Source organism: Poecile atricapillus, chromosome W (assembly GCF_030490865.1).
Source record: "Poecile atricapillus isolate bPoeAtr1 chromosome W, bPoeAtr1.hap1, whole genome shotgun sequence".
Lineage (NCBI taxonomy): Eukaryota > Metazoa > Chordata > Aves > Passeriformes > Paridae > Poecile > Poecile atricapillus.
This window is the reverse complement of record NC_081288.1, coordinates 40,653,644-40,671,890: the sequence shown is the minus strand read 5'-3', so window position 1 is coordinate 40,671,890 and position 18,247 is coordinate 40,653,644. Positions and strand designations below refer to the sequence as shown.

Here is an 18,247-nt window from a genome sequence, read left to right as displayed (position 1 = left end):
AGCTGAGTGCTGCTTCTCCTTAGGAACAGGCAGAGGAGCTGCCTCTGTGAGTGACCTGGAGCAAGGCTGCCTGCCTTGGGCACATGATGGAACAGTGCCTTTGCTGTGTTTACTAGCCCAGCCCTTGTGCTGTGCACTCCCTGTTGCAATACGGTTTTTTCTTTTCTGTAAAAGTCACTAGAATGTCCTGGGTTTTTGTTTTGCTTTTTCACTTTTAGAGGCTTTTCTGATTGTTGCATATATTAAAAAAATCTGAATAGGAAATATTCTTAAAATCTCTTCCAGTACATGTCTGTGCAAGTGTCTCCAGCATGGTTTTGCTGCTTGCAAAGATGGCAGAAATGCCAATTATAATTTAACACTTAATTTCAAAAAACATTTCACAGCTTCTAATTCTAAGAAGCTCTTCTCACTGGGAGACTTCCAGGATGCTTTGGTGTGCAGTATATAGACAACTTTCAGTGTTAGAATTTGCAGAATGCTAAAGAAGACAAAATTAGTGTCTTGTATCATTCCTTCCTGAGTGGTGGCAGCACTTGTATCCTGATAGAAGTTAGGCTGACAGAGAAAAGCTGCTGCTGTATTTTATTGTCACTGCAGAATGTGCCACTTTCCTCATCTTATTTGCTAACATTAACTCTCAGGAATTGCTAGATACCCAGTCTAGTTAATTGACTCATATTAATTAAATCAATTTCATGCTGAGGGAAGGAGCATGTACTTGGGGGCAGTGCTGTGTTTTAATATAGAGTGAAGTCTTCAGGAGATGAGGAGGAGAATAAGGACAGCAGTGCTTGTGGTGAGCTGCTTAACATGCAGGGGGTAGGAGAGGCAGCGTGGCACGGCAGGGTGCAGGAGCATTGAAGTTGTGTAGCTGGAATAGGCAAATATAAAGTACCAGGGAAACAGAAAAGGGGTTTATAATCAGGGCTTAAGTGAGGGAAAGACCAGACTGGGGAAGGTGCAGACAGCATTTAACAGAGACAAGTTTTATAGGAGGGATGAGTGTGAATAAATGTTATATTTTGTTGACTTTGGAAAAATCAGAGATATGAATTGCCCATTGTAGATCAGAGGATCAAACTTCTACCATGCTCCATTTTTAATGTCTTCTTCCTCCTGTTTTTTAAAGTTGCTGATAATGGCTTTCTTTTCTTATCCCTTTGCATGAGCCATTACACTCAACAGTAGAATCTTGGGTTTTATGGAGGAGATACTTTGGTGGGGGACTCTTAGGTGGGGGACTTTACTGAGGAAAGAGAAACCATCATAGGAATTATATTTTAATCTTGCTTAAATTCACGGTATTTAAAGGAAAAATCAGAACTGAGCACTAGAATATGCTGAAAAATACTTGGTACTAAGACTCTGGGAACATACTGGAGGATTGTAAACATAGCTAAAGGGATACTCTCTTATTCCTGTGGCTCCTCAGTCCATAACACATCCTTGTGCTCCACTCAGAGAATCTCAGATCTGTGCTCTAGTCAAGGGGTTATGCTTATGTGTAAATCACGACACAGACGTGGGGTTTGCATGATCAGCACCTTGTGTGCAATTCTGCAAAGGTGTTTTGCACTGGTGCAAGGCAGAACAGAGGATGTTGGAGAGATTAAGAGCCTTTATTGCAGGGTAAAGAGGTAGCTGTTAGGACAGACACTTAACACTGTTAAAGCTTCTTTGTATCCATCTGTGATTCAGGACCCAAAGTTGCTTGTCACTTTTGAAAATGAAGCCTTTTGTGTTTTTGTGTAAAAGGTATTTTAAGGCAGGGAGGAGACAGCATGTGCTGACAAAGAATTTGTAGTATTTGTTCTTTGCCCACATCATTTTTCTAAATTTGATAAGGTACACTGCTAGCACTGGCACTGAAATGAGTCAGTTTTAGATAGATTCACAATATTCATAACCACCTCATTTATAATTTATTTTTAGATGAAATATTTAGCTAATATTACACAGAATTTTATAGAAGGTTTAGTAATCAGATAATTATATTAGTTCTGCTATGTTGTGTTATTATCAGACAATGCTTTTTTATTTCCCCTCAAATTTGGTAATTTAATTCAAATTTACTAGTTTAAAATACCTTGTGTCTACCCTTAAAAAGAAAAGGATAATGAAGTTTAGACTGAATGGATGGCCAAAGACATACAGCTGTTTTCTAACAGAATATGCAGGCTGTCATATTAAGGCAGACCCACAGTGCAGAGCCACTCTTGAGCTCTTTCATGCTAGGGCTACTGCTATAGCAGTGAATCTTTTTTTTGATGTATGGAACTTTGTGTTGTTTTCACATTGGTAAGGGCATTATATTTTGCATAAGACTCCTGGAAAATGTAATTTTTTTCCCTTTTTCTGCTCTAAGATTTACTTAATGCCAACAATTATTCCAAATGTTCTTGTGAAATCCAGGAGGAAGTAAGACTATGGCAGAGTAAAGGAAAACCACAAAATTTGCATCTTTAATACATTGCTGTTAAACATGTTAATCAGTGCTATGACTACAGATAAATTACAGTGTCAATTATTGTTTTAAAATACATGCCTCTAAAACTCATTCCTCTAAAATATATTTTAGAAATCCTGTACTGACATTGAAGATATTGTCTCTGTATATACCTTTGTATTTAGGTCCTTATACCTAAAAACCTAACATTCCATGATCCGTCATATAAATAGTTGCTCTTAGAAGCAGCTGTCAACCTTTCCTTTAAAGTCTACCGATGTATTGCCTTTTTTAATATGTTTCTAAATGAAAATATATATAATAGACAAATGTATAAAATTAGCAGCTGTATTGAGGCAGCCCTGCAAATAAAGAAGCTTAAAATCAGAAGCAAGACATCCTAGATGTGCTAGCCTCTCTCAAGACTAGAATATAGTCTTCCTAGTCACTCTCACGCAATTTTAAATATTTCTCCAAACTATAAAGATTATTCATAGTTTCTTTCGTGTGTGCGGCTAAGTATAATTTGTGTTCAAAATTGTAATAGGTTCATAATTTCAAATACCTTCCAAATCCCAGAGTTTTATTTCCCCCTGAAATATATATTAGCTGTATTCAAGTGCCCATCCAATCAAAGCCTCAGACAAAGTAGATAAATCTCAGTGAAGAGGGAAGACTGCTCTACAAATTGATTTCTGTTCATCCATGAGACATCTTCTAAGCTTACTTCTATTAAAAACTTGAAATACTTTTCAAAATCTGACACCTCAGGTGTAAAGCCCATTCAGAGCCACGAGGTGGTAAAGCCATTATCTGCCTGGAAGCACCTATCATGACCTGATCCTGTTGGGTTGATCTGGATGGTACGTTGGTCTGACTGAAAAATTTAATCACCTCCATAGTTGGGGCATAAGGAAAAAGGAAGAGAAGAACTGATTCAAAGAGCTCTGGTAGATTTTGACAGTTTTTGGCTTAGATGGTAAGAAGAAGACCAATAATTTCTGAGTACTAATGTGTGCCTCACTTGGAATTTTGTTACCTGCTTACGCAGTACGTAATATGTGTGTGTATTCTATTGCACCCTACCTTCACTATACCTGGACTCTCAAATGAAAAAATCACCATCTGTATTACAGCCAGATAGAGGTCCTTGAAGACAATGCTGGAACATGTCTTTAATTCACAGAGTCCATCAAAGTCCACCAAAGTTTCGTAAAGGAGCACAAAACTTCTTGGCCCAGTATAGCGTAGAATAATCTTAGAATAAGCATTTCCACACCTTTTTTTCCCGATCTTTTTACATTTGCTCATGTAGTCAGTGTTATTAATTTCATTATTTTTTCCTTAGCTTACCTTTTTCTTGTTGACCAGTCTGTTAGTCTTGGGTAAGGACAGAACCCCTGTAACCCCAGAATCCCTTTGTTAGCACCATTTCTTTTCCTCATTTTGCTTAAACCTAGCAAACTGTGGATCCTACAATTAATGTGGTGTGTGTCACACTTACTGTGCCCTGCTGTTTGATTTCGGCACTGCATACAGTGTTGCAGTCAGAAATTGTCTATCTGCAGGATTTGTGTAAGTCCTGTATGATTCAGACATCAGAGGCCTTCTGTTTATACACCTAAAGTACTGTCCTTTCGTGTTTCAAGTTAGCTGACTGCAACTTGTTCCTTGATGAAAAAGTCTGATATTGCCTGCTTTTTCATCCCCTTTGTAGGGAAATTCAACTTAATACCTTTACCAGTGTTTCTCACATGTTTCTCACTGTTATTTTTATTAAACTTCTTGTTCTCACTTTGAACTCAGGACTTAAGGTCACACTGGGCATATACAGATGACCAGTGAATACTTCAAGCTATGGATCAGGGGATCTCAGTTATTTCAAATTGTTCTTTTTTATCCAGTTTTCATTTATATTTGTCTTTGCTGCAAAGTTAGTGAAATCTTCCCTTCCTATCTGCCATCTTCCATGCTCACAGGGTACAAGAAATCCTTTGACATCTTGTCTCAGTGTAGGAGATGTAATAATTGTGAAAGAGGGAATAACATATTCTTCTGTTGTGCTATGCCTCTGGGCACAGCCTACAATCACTTTACTGGCTTGTATTAAATCTAATGAAATCTCTGTGTTCCTCAGTCTTGTGAGAATGATATTCACAACATGAATATATTGTCAGCTCCTTATCCATTAAACAGAACTAACACTCTTGTAGAATTGCACTTAATAAAAATGTGTGATACTCACATGAGCTTCCCCTGAAACCTGAATTACTCCTTACTGAATGAGATACTATACTATATAATAACATGGGAAAATCTCTATGATGCTTTTAAATTATCTTTCCCAGCACAATCTTTCTAGAAAGTGTGACTTACAAAATTGTATCCTGCTGAGTCCTGCTTCTTGTATAATCTTTTTCTGTAGTAGGAAGCTCTGCAGCTGTTTTGCTGTTCAACAACTTTCACTCACTTTCTACTGACCACCTTACTTGTACTTGTGCTCTCAGCCTAGGATTAAATACTTCCAGGTATCACTGCAACAAGGCTTGTGATTTTCCAGATCGGTTGAATACACTTTGAGGTTTTCTGTTAATTTAACTTTCAACCTTCACTATCTTAACACTCAAAATTCAGTGAAAACAAAGGCTTTCTTTTGGCTTGTGTTGTGGTTTGACCTCAGCCAGCATCTAAGCCCTATGCAGCCAATTGCTCACGCCTCTCGTTGGCATGGGGGAGAGAATTGAAGAAAACTCATTGCTTGAAACAAAACCAGTTTTAAAAGGGAAAGCAAAAGCTGCTTGAACAAGCAAAGCAAAACACCACTTCTTGGGCAGGGAGGTTTTATGCAATCCTCAGGAAAGCCGGGCTGCATCATGCTTAACAGTTACTTGGGAAGACAAATGCTGTGATATCTCCTCTTTCTCCTTTTTCCCCCAGCTTTATATACTGAGCATGAGGTCACATGGTATGGAGCACTCCTTGGGTCACTTGGGGTCTGTTGTCCCAGCTGTGTGTCCTCCGAGCTTCTTGTGCACCCCAAGCCTCCTTGCTGGTAGGGTGGGGTGAGAGGCAGGAAAGGCCTTGGTGCTGTGTAAGTACTGCTCAGTGATAGGTAAAGCATCCCTTTGTTATCAAAACTGTTTGCAGCAACAGTCAAAATAGCCCCATACCAGCTACCATGAAGTAGTAGTCCAAACCTTGCTAATCTTACTAACAGAAACTGTACTTGTCTTGGCAAGAAAAGTGAGAGATCTCTACTGTCTGCTTTCTATACTGATTTAATATCCATGTATCAAAGAATCCTTTATTTAGTTCATTATCAACTTTCTGTGCCTTTTCATTAGCCAGAAACATCTGCAGCCATGCATCTAAATGCTTTTAGTTGCCATATTTTTATATGTCTCTAGAGATCAGCCAGGTATTCAACTGAAGTAAAACCACAAATTTTAAATCTTAGTTTTTGTTTTGTAAGATTCACTTTCATTCAAAAGGTCAGATTTTCTCATTACTTTGTTTTTGTATTTTTTTTTGTTTCTGAAATCCAAGAACATGAGTTTGTGCAGATGACTGATACCAATATATTCCCTTGGTAAAAAATGCTAATGTCAGCATCCTACCCTGTTCAGGGAATCACCCGTGTTTGCAATGGCCACACTGAGAAAGTGTTCCCTCCTCAGACTCAGTGCTGCTCAGATGAGCATATGTGTTTATGTACAAGAGAGACTTCAGCATTTCCATCTGGAGAGAACTGAGAATGGGAAACTAATGCTGAGGAGTCCTTGCTTCCTGTTTCTCATCTTCAGCCACTCTGGAATGTACCAGGTTGTTACCTTTAACTGGAGAGACAGAGTTGGCATTTTGGATATTAAGTTCTCATGGTTAAAATAAGGACACAGGTGTCTTAACCAGTCAGTTTTACTCTTGGATTTTCCTTTTTATGCTTTTTACTCTTAAACTATTTTTATGCTCCACTTTATCTCTGTGTTAAATAACTTTAATCATACCCTCAGTGATATGAGGTCTTAGATTGTTATGTTCTCAAAATACTTCACAAAAATTAGTAAGTGGTACCAATGAACAAGAAATGGATTCCCATCCCACAGAAATTTTTGACATATCAAAACATTTCCCTGCAATGAATCAAGACAAAAATCAAAGCAAAAATTGGGGAAAAATTGGTTTAGAACATTCATTTCAATTCTGTAATTCAACTACCTTACATTTCAGTTTCAGTCATTTTAACTTCCCCCTGCAATTTTTTGAATCAGCAAACTGAAAGTTCTTATTTAAAACAGTAGTTATAAAATGTTGTGGCAGTGCCTTTTTAAAATAATGTATTTGAAAATCTGTGCTGAAGCCTTCTTTTTCTTACAAGCACCTTGGTTTTGAAAATTTGCCTTTTTTACTTAGAAATGAAAAAAAATCATTGGGAAGTTAGTGTTTAATTATGGAAGGTCTCTTTGTCAACACTGATGAAAAGGTTCATTTAGTTGCTTGCAAGTGTGACTGGCGCCATCCAGAGAGCCATCAGGTATCTTACTTTGCCTTGTGCTGCCACTACACAGGTGAGAGCATCCTTATAGTCTTACAGACCATAGCAGATGTCTCAGATACCCTATGACAGCTCATTTGCCATCACCTTGAACAACTGAATTTATCCAAGAGAAACTGAGTCATGGAAGAGTGATGGTTGGGATTTTACCAGTGCCAGCTGTTGGGTACATGATTTCTGTTCTTCCAGCCTGAGATAACTCACAATTTCATTTCTCAGCCTACTGAGGTGTTTGAAAGTACATACAGCTTTTGGTGTTAAGCTTTCCTGAAAGTAATTCTGTAGAAGCTTTGCAGTGGGAGAGATTAGGAAAAAAAGCAGATGGCAAATCATTTGCCTCAATTGACTTGATTGATTTTGTGTGATGCCACTGAATATACAGCCTGTATATCCTCCTCTGATATCATGTTCTAGCTACAGTGAAACTTGTTTTCCTGTGCTCTGATCACATTAGAGCAGAAGGCTTTATCTCCTTAAGTCTCTTCCCACCCTAAATCATTCTATGACTCAAGTTTATGATTGCCACTACACTTTAAATTAATTATCCTTATTATATCCTGCTAAGAGGCAAATCACTTAATTTGCTTTTGTGCAAAGCCTTTTAATTTTGTCTTTCATTCTTCTGTTGTTAGATGTACTAAAAAAAAGTAATTTTTTTTCCTTAAATCTACATTGTTCTATTCTTCCTTATAGTTTTCCTCCTTTGATTTCCTGGCTAAGTATATAATCAAAGACTATTAATAGATGTCTTCTAAATCTAGATGTATGTAGTTTCTTGTAATTTAACAGGATTTTTATGTGGGTTTTGAGGTCCAGCTTCCTCCTTAAATATTCCTAAAGAAGTTCATCTGTACCAGGATAAGAGAGAAGAACTGTTTAGAAATATAAGCAAAAAGTGAAAAATTAGATGGTTGAATTTCTTAGTGGAATGTCATAGCCCATTAGATTCTTGAGAAACCTCTGCTGAATTTTTTCATATTCAGCCATGTAATAAAGGGTGTGTAAGAGTTAGGTGTCAAGAGTTTTCTGGTAATAGGAGTTTTGTGAGTGTAATAAAAACAAGTATTACTTACCAAGATGACGGAAGTATTCCTTAGTGCTAGTTGACATGGTAATAAAAAGTGGTGGAGCTTAATGGTGATAATGAGGTGATATATGTGATATACGTGGGGAAAGCAGTTCGAACTCAGATACTCAGTTCTAAAGAAACTGTTTTCTCTCAGAAGAGAGATCTTGGACATGTGGTAGGTAATGTTCTGTAAACATCAGCTCACTGTCCAGACACAGTCAAGCAAGTAAATAGAACAGTAGGGATTAGTAGAAAAGCAGCATTTAAAAAAGTACAAAGAGTGTAGAAGAGGAAAGAATTATGCCACTTTTAATCCCTGGTAGATATGCCTTCAAAGCACTGAAGCAAGGCTTGGTTTTCTAACCTGAAATAGTAGGTAGGAAAAATATAGAGGTGGACAATAAGAAGGATTAAGTACAGTTTCTGTGTAAAGAACAGCAGGATAGATTAGAAATCTTTAACCCAGGGGTCTGTTAAAGCAGGATAAAAGAAGAGTGTTGTTGTTCACTTTCTCTGCCATTCAAATGTAGGTAAGCTGAATTCTACAGTGGTACTTTAGTTACAGATGTTCTGTCACTTCATGTGAAGCAGTCACATTGCTTGTATACTCCTTATAATGCAGGATAATAAGCCTCTGAATATTGAGCAGATACCTTCATTGTTCTGTGAGTAATGACTAGGAATTACACAGAACTAGGAAGCTCAACTTCTTTGTTTAGTTTTGAATCTAGGGGAGAAGGGAGAAATGCCACTGGAAGAATGTTGTATTCACTGCCTGCATTGTGTGGAAGCTTGGTACATTATGGTTACTGGGAAGATGAATCTTGAAGATGTATGGATTTATATCCCAGCAAAAACATTTCACATTTCATTAATGTGAAAAAGTAGTTGAAAAGGTGTGTAAAATCTGAAATGCCAGGAACCTTACCTTTTGATTTTTAATTACCTGAGATCTTTATTTTGAAAGCAAAGGGAATAAACTACTGGCTTTTTTCTGGCTTTGCATAGCTCTTTGCAAAGAAGCCACTGAAATCCCAATGTTTCTGTGATATTACTATTCATCAGAGGCAAAAGTGTGAGGCATCATGTTTGTTTAATGTTTTATGGTCTCAGGATTTGCCCACAAAGAGATCTCAGTTCTTTTTTTGCTTAAAATCAAGTTGTAACCAAGTAATTGTCACAAATATAATTTTCCAAGTGAGATAAAGTATACTAATTCTGCCTACCTAGTCATTATGTAATGCTCAAGACAAAAAAATAAGTCTACATATTCCACACAGAGCATGATTAGTTTGCTTCTAGTATTGCATTAGCTAGCTTCTAGTATTGCATGTAGCTTGGCTGATGCAAGATACTGATGCTTTGTGAAACAAGTCCTTCTGATTAATCTTTAAGTTGAATGAACACGCTCCGGTATTATGTATTAATAGGATGCTACAAAAAAATCCACCAGTGCATTCCCTTTAATTGTGCATTATCCTGTCAACCTAAGTTGAACTATTTCACATGAGCAGTTTCTCACTTGTAAATCAGCAATAAAAAGTTTATTTATAATACCTTTCAACAAGATTCCTCTTTCCTTATATTTCTTGAAGATTGAACAATGTTATATTCAGCACAGTTCATGTTAACATGTCTGTTCTAGTTTTAGGTGTCTCTCCTCAGCTTCAGAGATGGTTTTTTTAAAGTTCCTGAAATAGCCCTTAGTTTTTCCACAATAAGAGGTTTGCCTTTAGCTCTCTGTCAAAGTGATCAGGTTTGATTGTGGAGGGACATTATGTGGGACACCTCTGCAGCTGAGCAGCATCTCAGGCAGACTGAACACACAGTTCATTAGCACCATTTCACCCAGGGGCTGAGTGTGCTATCTGTACAGGCATCTGAGTCCTGCAGACATAATCTTGACAGTAAGGGGACTAAATGGGTTGTTTCAAGTCTTGCTGCCCTGGTCACTGCACCCTCAAGGCTAGATTCTTACTGTCACTGGAACTGGTTTGTCACAGCAGGCATCAGATGGCCAGGTGGAACAGGATGTTTTTTTCCCCAATTATAGATACGTAGTGAGAGCACACTGCTGGTGCTCTCAACATACAAGGAATAGATAAAACATCTGCACTACTCTCAGACAGAGCAGGAGGAAAGCAGGAGTGGTCCCCCTTTTTCATCTTTGCTCTGTAAAGTAGAAGACTCCTGATAAAAAAGTGCAAGAAAATTTCTTTCTAGTCTCACCTGGAGAATACAGTCCATACAGATCATTCAGAGACAATGAATGGAAAATGCCATTTTGGAAGGTGAGCCAAATGTGTCTCCCTCACATACACAGAAGTTAGCTACAGCTTCCTCTGCAACAGCAGCAGAAGTTCCTCTGAGAATGAAGAGGAATGGAAGGAGAAAACAGCAGCAGTAAAGTAGGAAAAATGTGGTCTTTCTAGATGTCTACTAAAAGGACGCCTGTGGTTACTTTGGGAAACCACTAACTGACAGGGTGAGATTTGGAGATCCTGGAAAGCACCAAGAATGTCAGGAGGTCTCTTATATTGGGGAAGTAAAAGTTAAATTTGCCAGTACTAATATTCCCAGCTAAATCCCACATACTTTCTGGTGGGTAGATTTCGTGACACTTGTTCTGCAGCTAGATCACCTTTCAGAGAAGGATCTGTCTTTACTTCAGTAAGATTTATCTTAATTGGAGACAATATAAAATATTGTAAGGTAGCATAAAATTCTTCTCTGTACAGATATTACAATGTACAGAATACCTTTCTGTGAAGTTCCTTCTCAAAATAACAGGTGTCCGTGTATAGGTTCATACATGAATATTTGTGGGTGTGTATATATGTGCCTAAATCAGGTATATAGGCAGCGCCTAGTATCTTTTATTTTACAATTTTGCTTTTTCAGCAGGAGTTGAAGTGTCATAAAAATACCATGAAAATGCAGTCTTAATTTTATTTTCAACATACCAATGTTCATGTTCTTTCAAATAATGTAGGAACTCTATGCTAAATATAGCCTTATTTTTCTCAATCATGGTTTTCTAGGATATTTTTCATCCTGAAGAGCCATGTATTTAGAACTGGGTATGTTTCTAAAGGTGATGTATTTCCTAAGAGGTTTTTATGGACAGACTCTAAGACACTGGTGTGTGTCTTGTGAGGTATAAGGTATTTAGTGGAGTAGCGAATACAATTCAGTGCATCACTTCACAGCATCTCCTGACTGCCCTCACCTGCTGAACGCAGGAGTTACTGCTGCTGTAGCTAAAGCAGCAGGATACAGTACACACTTGCATCTCGTTACTCCAGTTCACAGTTCAGAAAAATAGTTAAGCCAAAAAAAATGGAGGTAACTTTGTGTGAAGGCCCCCAGATTGGGAACTGGAGAAGCTAATGCACCAATGGACATCCTTTTCTGCTGGCTGTGTTGTGGAGTGTGATGATGTCCAGCACAAGGAGTGGGCAGACTGATAAAGCCAGTAGAACCTTCAAATGACACAGCTTAATTATCCAAAAAGTGTCTGCCAGAGCATGTGCTTATGTGGAGCTTATCTTCAGTGCAGAAGTATGGCACCAACGTTCAGAGAACCTAAAATCACATGGAAACTTGTTCTTCTTTCATATGGCAGTAAATGCCATGCTTTATTTCTAGTGTCACTCATAGCTCTTTCAACAACATGGTTGTCCAAGTATCTCCGCATCTTTGCTGAATCACTGCTGTATGGACAAGTGTTTCCCTGCACATGATGGTGTTCTAAGCAGTGTGTATTCCTGTGTGTGCTGTGCTGGGGGCTCTTTGCAAATGGGTGAGGAGCTGTGAGCCCAGTGTGCTTGCAAGGCAGGGCTCTGTCCCTCCCCCAGCCCCCAAATCATGCCAGCCAGGCAGCCCTTGGAAGCCAGCCCATGTTGATGTGGCTGTGGAGCATTTGGGTGGTATTTGCAATTCAATGGAGCAGGCTTCTGGGTAAAAGGGGAAATCCTAATTTTGTCTTTGGTACCATGGGCTAGTTTTGCAATGCTGTGTACTAGCAGGAGAGAACTGGCCCGCACTCATCCTTTGCAATCATTTAAATGCAATTAGTATGAAATTATATCCTTAATTGGTATCAAAGTGGTACTTTATGGTGATATCTGAGCTGGAGCCAGGCTCTTGCCATGCTGCCTTGCTTATCTGCACACATACTCCCATTGACCACCTACCTGAGGATCACCTGTAAGGCACCTAAGGCAAAGGAACCACCTGTACCATTACTGAGTGCTTCCCCTTTACTGCTTTACAAAATGACATGGCAGGCCTGTGAGGGAAATGTCTACTTTTTCACTGACTGGTGAAAAATGCTACTTTTGAGGATTAAGAAGAGGTGATGATGAAGACATGGAGGAAATAATCCTTTCCATCTGTTCCTGAATATATTCACTTCATACAGTCAATTTGTTTATTGAGATGAAGATGTTATTTATAACATTTACTTCAAATGAGAAACAATTTGTAGTACCCTATAGGGAAGATGGGGTCTGTTTATACCAGTGTATCACCAAACCCACATGTGGTGTGTTTTGTCCAGTTTGCATATGCATTGGTCATAAATGGTGCCAAGAAGTGGAGATCTGTCCCACTCATTTTGTTTTTATAAACCAGCAACAGTGAAAGCCCATTGTAGGTTTTTAAGAAGTTGCTAGAAGAGTATGTTATTTTTAAACTTTGAAGTCCCTATAAATCAAAGCATGTCTTGTGTGGAAGTTTTTTCTAAGTAAATGTAAAGTGCTCTTCTTTTTATGAGAAATCATTATTTCCTCTTTTGTGAAGCATTTTCTTAAACTAGGAAAAGCCTTGTTAAAAAGTCCTCATACGATGATAATGTGTGAACAAATGTAAAATATAATTTAGATTGGGAGTCTTTTTATAAATTATTTTTCTTTGTTTTATTGCTAATGCAAATGCATTTCAAAATCAAAGTAACTTGTTAGAATCCACAGATCTTTACACTGCTACTGACATTGTTTTAATTTCTTTGACATGATCCCTGATTGCTGTGAGAAGAATCAGTTCAGTATTTTTGTTCTTAGATTCCCCCTCCTTTGTCTTGCAGCTACTTGTGGCAGATTCCATTAACAATTGCAGTAGGAAATACGAGCCACATCTCATCAGAGGCAATTATATGGGTGTCTAACAAATCAGGTAAAAATAAACTTTCCTCCCAGTGGAATCTCATAAAGCATACTTGTGTTTTCCTCAAATGTATCTTTGGAATTGATCCTAGATAATTGTTTAGTTGCTCTGCACCCAGTTTTAACTGCTTAAAATGAATTGCAAAAAAAGCAGAGCTGGGAAGGGAGGGAGGAGGAATGTAGGATGAGCAACAATCTAGGTTTATAATATTGCAGAATTTAGACAGTATAATGTAAGCTTTTACAAAGCAATGTAAAGTACTAAGTATTTTATATTTGGCAACACATATCAAATCATTGATGAATGCAATTCACTTTATTGATTGGTCAAAATTAAATGTAATATTGTATAATGAAGCAGATGTGATGAGTATTGTTTAGTACATTTAGAATTCTAACATTTTTAACTTGATCTGTAGTCTGAACCAGGCCTAAGAAATGGTTGCTGTCATTAAATTTATCTTTATTGATCTATCAATAATATTTGTTCTCTCTGTTAGATAACCATATGCTGGACCTCAAAAGTGCATTGTTCTGCTTACTACTTATTTTCTTTTTCCTCAGTTCCTGCATGATCATAACAGTAATAGTTATTGTCTGGGGGAGAGTGCTAGGTAGCAGTGGTTTTTTATCACCTAAGAAAGGAAGACTACCATAGAAATTTTGTGAAATATTTATATAATTTCCTTAGCACCTCATGCTACATTGTCTGACAGTTTTGGACTAGAATTGAAGACAGCGAGGGAAGACATGTGGGGACTTGAATAGAATTATTATATAGAAGGGAAAAAAAGGATGCATGCATCCCCTTGACATGTGGGCTTTAGAAGGAGAACTTACTCTTTCTTGTATAATTAGAAAGGTGTTGAGATTTTCCTCTAATAGAAAATTAATGGGACAGAGGAGAGTCAAACTTGTGTGAGATGTTTGTTCTCTTTTGCAAGTTACTAAAATAAATTAGTCACTAAGCTTAACAGCCAGAAGGACTGGAAATGAATGGTGTATGGTCAGTAGAAATCTGAGTACTCCAGCTTTCTAGTGGTACAAGGTATGTTTTTCTTTACCCAAATCATTTGTAGCCTATGAGAAAGTAACATATTTTATGCTGCTCCCATGATAGAATGATCTAGAAATGTGCCTGCAACCAGAGCAATTTTCATACCTGGGAAACATCCTCTCAGCAAAGCATACAGGTTTCGCCTTACTTCTCTGAAACTTACTGCTTTGGCCATGCTTTTTAACATTAACACTTCCAAAATACTTCAAGACCTGTTTGCACATTTAGAGCCTGCCTTAATGACCTGCTCTGCTTTTGTCCTTTAGGGCTTGATTGAACTCTCACTGAAGTTATTAGCAAGGTTCCCACTGACTTCAGAGCGAGCTGATCGTCCCATCTCATTAGGTTGCACATGCATGCCTCCCTCCCTTCACTCTCACATTCAAAGTTCAGTATATTACTATTTTCTACATAGATGCTTCCTCACTGACTTTTACTTGCAGAGTTCTGTGGAGGAACAAGTCTATAAAACTGCTACCCACTCTTTTAAGATCTACTGCTTCTATTGGAATGCCTTCAAGAAATCAACAAATTAATGATGGCCAGTGTGAGCAATTATTTTGGGCTGGCTACTGTATAGAAATTAAAGAGGAACCTTTCCGAGTCATCAGTCTCCTGTGTAGCAAATCAATGACACTGTGATCTATTGTCATTATCCTTGTTCTTCCTCATTACTTTCACTCACTCATTCACTTGCTGTGCCTCATTGAAAATGAGACTGTAAACTTATGACTACAGCAAGAATGCCCTCTTGCTTCTACTTACTGTGGTCTAGCTCAGATGAAGAATTCCTCAACACAGAAATGTCAGTAAGAACATGTCTGAATGTATACACAATGTATGATTGATTGTACATGCTACTATGTATTGAGGCTGGTATACATGATTTTGTGATATTCCTGGGAGTTTTTCTGCAGCTGGTATGTTTGTTTCATGGGGATGAGGGAGGAATTCTGAGACTCCAAGGACAATTTCCAGCTTTGATTCTTGTGGACTGGAAGGATCTGGAAAACTTTCTGTTGTACAGAGGACAGTTTCAGTATTGTCCCAGTGGGTAGTCTTGGAAAAAGTCTGCAAGCTGGAGGTGAAACAAACTGCTCCCGAGGATATTTGGAAGATTGGAAGTGGTCACATTGTTCTTCAAGTGAGTGTAATTAAATGCAGATCCTCAAATCAACTTTGGATTAAATGCTGTTCATGAGGATGGTTTCTGTGCACTTTTTAGGAAAGAGTAGGCAAATCCTTCTTGTTGATTAAACTGTTGTGCTGAAGGAGCTTCCAATGTGGCTTGGAAGAGTGGGTAGGAGCTAATGACCTCTGTTGTTCATTATTGTGATGTGTTGACCCTGGCTGGATGCCATGCACCCACCAAAGTCACTCTGTCACTCCCCTCTGAAACTGGACTGAGGAGAGAGAATATAGCAAAGTGTTCATGGGTCTCAGATAAGGTCTGAGTTAGAGATCCCTCACCAAGTACTGTTTCAGCAAAACAGACTTGAAATGGGAGCAGGATAATGAGAAATAAAAACAGACCTTAAAATGCCTTGCCCCTCTCCCCACCCTTCTCTGTTTCCCAGCTCTGCCTCCTCTCTCCTAGCGGTGCAGGGAGAAGGGAATGGGGACTATGGTCAGTTCATCACACGTTGGTTCTCCCACTGCTCAGGGAGAGTAGTCTCCCCAGCTCTAACATAGGGAAAGACTCAAAGTCACAGCCTCCTCTCAGGCATCCACCTGCTCTGGTGTGGGTCTTCTCAATGGGCTGCAGGTGGATCTCTGCATCCCTGTGGATCTCCATGGGCTTCAGGGGCACAGCTGCCTCACCGTGGTCTTCACCACAGTCTGCAGAGGAATCTCAGCTCCAGTGCTTGGAGCACCTCCTGCCTCTCCTTCTCCACTGACCTTGGTGTCTGCAGGGTTGCTCCTCTCACGTGTTCTCACCCTGCTCTTCTCTAGCCACAACTATGTTTGAGCAATAACTTCTTTTTTTCCTTCTTCTACTTAAATATGTTATGACAAAGGCATTACTGCCAATTTCAGTTGGCCCAACCTTGGCCAGCGGCATGTCCATTTTGGACCCAGCTGGTGTTGGCTCTGCTGGACACGGGAAAAGCTTCTGGCAGCTTGTCACAGAAGCCATTTCTCTATCCTCCCCACTGCTACCAAACCTGGCCATGCAAAACCAACACAGTCATTATTACTGATCACACACGTAATTTCAGCTGCCAATAGGGAAAAGGGTTCAAGTTGATGACTACCACTGTGAGATCACTGGCATGTCACTTAGATCTTCCAATAAAATTAACCTTGTCTGTGGGTTATCTGAGAAAAATGAAACCACAGCAGTTTTGAAATAGCTACATATAGAAATACATCAAAAAGTGTTCTTTTTTTTTTTTTTTTGGTGGTATTTCAGATAACAATATCCATCAGGAGTAAACCCTGTGCCTTGCCCTAGCTCACCAAGAATGGTTATTTGCTGATGTAAGAGTCTTTTCCTTCATGTGCATCCAGAAAGACAAAAGAGAGAATTGTTGGTTTTTGCATCCTCTCTGCTACCATGTCTGTGACTTCATCAAGATGTTGTAGGATACCAGTTGGTATTTTCATGAACAAGGGATATGAGGCTGCTCTCCAGCTTTGTGAGAGTGACAGGAATTTGGGGTCATTGAGTTGCTGCTCTGTCCTCATCTTGTCTGTCTCTGGCTACATGCCAGAGGTAGTGAGCATGCAGATCACTGATTGTTCAATATGCTGAGCAGGATCGGTTCAGATAACTGCATGTCACCACAATTGCTGGCAATAGTGCTAGATCTGTCCATTCTTCACAGCACTGAAGTGAAGGAACACTGGAAATTACAGTGTCTTCTTGAGTTGTAATTCATTGTGCTTTGCAGGAAATCCTGTAGGGATATAGTGCCAGGCCTTGGCAACTTATTTGACAAGGTGCATAATATCCAAGATGTTTCAAATTTAATACAGCTCTTCCCACCTGTTTGCTGAAGGTATGTAAACATAGTTTTAAAAGCCTTTCATTTTGTAAGTGCTTCTGGCAGTCTCTTCTCCTTTTCCAGTGAACCATAGCATTTATGTAACCACATTTCTACTCATCAGTTCATATACCAGCCATGAGATGGTCCTTTTACTGGGTTCAGTTTGTCTGGTGTGTGAAATGGAGCTCTCATTTGCTCTCAGAGTGCTGCAAAATAGGTCACCACCACCTTTTTTCCCTGTTCACTCTCCATCTCCATGAAAGAGGCTGTTCAGCTTCAAGTGACTGTAAGCCAGTCACAAAGCAAATATTCTGAGGGCTATCAGAATATCTTGTGCCAAACCTTCCTATCCATGCTGAGGTCAGAAACATCATGCTAAGATGGCTTTGTGCCTCAGTCTTGCAGGCATGCTGAATGATAAATTTTGCTGGTAGTGTGGAAATTGGTGTTACAAACTTCTTCTGTCATATTCCAGGGCTTATTTCTGTTTCTCCTAGATAAGTTGCCTCTTTTGTGGTTGCTGTAATGATCTATGAATATGTATCCACGGCGTTTTGGGATCAGCCCAAAATCAGTAGTGGGTGGAGAGCCAAGAACCAGCTTTGAAGCCATTCCATCCCTATGACTGCTAAGCAGGGCTTGTGGGAATGTGTTGGTGATTGCTGATGAAGGTGTACTAGGTGTGGAAGCACAGGCTTAACTGTGCATGTTCCTGCAAATCCAGAACTGACCTTAACCCCAAGTCAGGAGATTTAGGTAGCATCCATTTCCAGTAGGTGAGCAGAGCTTTGGAAAAAGGCATACTTGCTGTTCCTTAGCAATTACTGTTCTGGTGCTCAGTCTCCAAATAGGAAACATGTCCCTGCAACTCAGCAAGTGCTGCTGAACTGGCTGACACAGTTTTAATCTGCCTCCTTGCCCTTTCCATCCCCACCTCCTGTTCATTAACTGATTTTTTATGTTCC

At 39.1% G+C, this 18,247-nt stretch overlaps 1 protein-coding gene across 1 annotated transcript in view; it reads left to right on the top strand.

Annotated features, from left to right (window-relative positions):
* The window catches only part of LOC131592088 (thyrotropin-releasing hormone-degrading ectoenzyme-like), a 204,070-nt gene that overhangs the window by 140,363 nt on the left and 45,460 nt on the right, over nt 1-18,247 (top strand). The window contains exon 10 of the mRNA XM_058863365.1: nt 13,157-13,245. Within this exon, the coding sequence (XP_058719348.1) occupies nt 13,157-13,245 (89 nt within the window). The remainder of the gene's footprint in view (nt 1-13,156; nt 13,246-18,247) is intronic.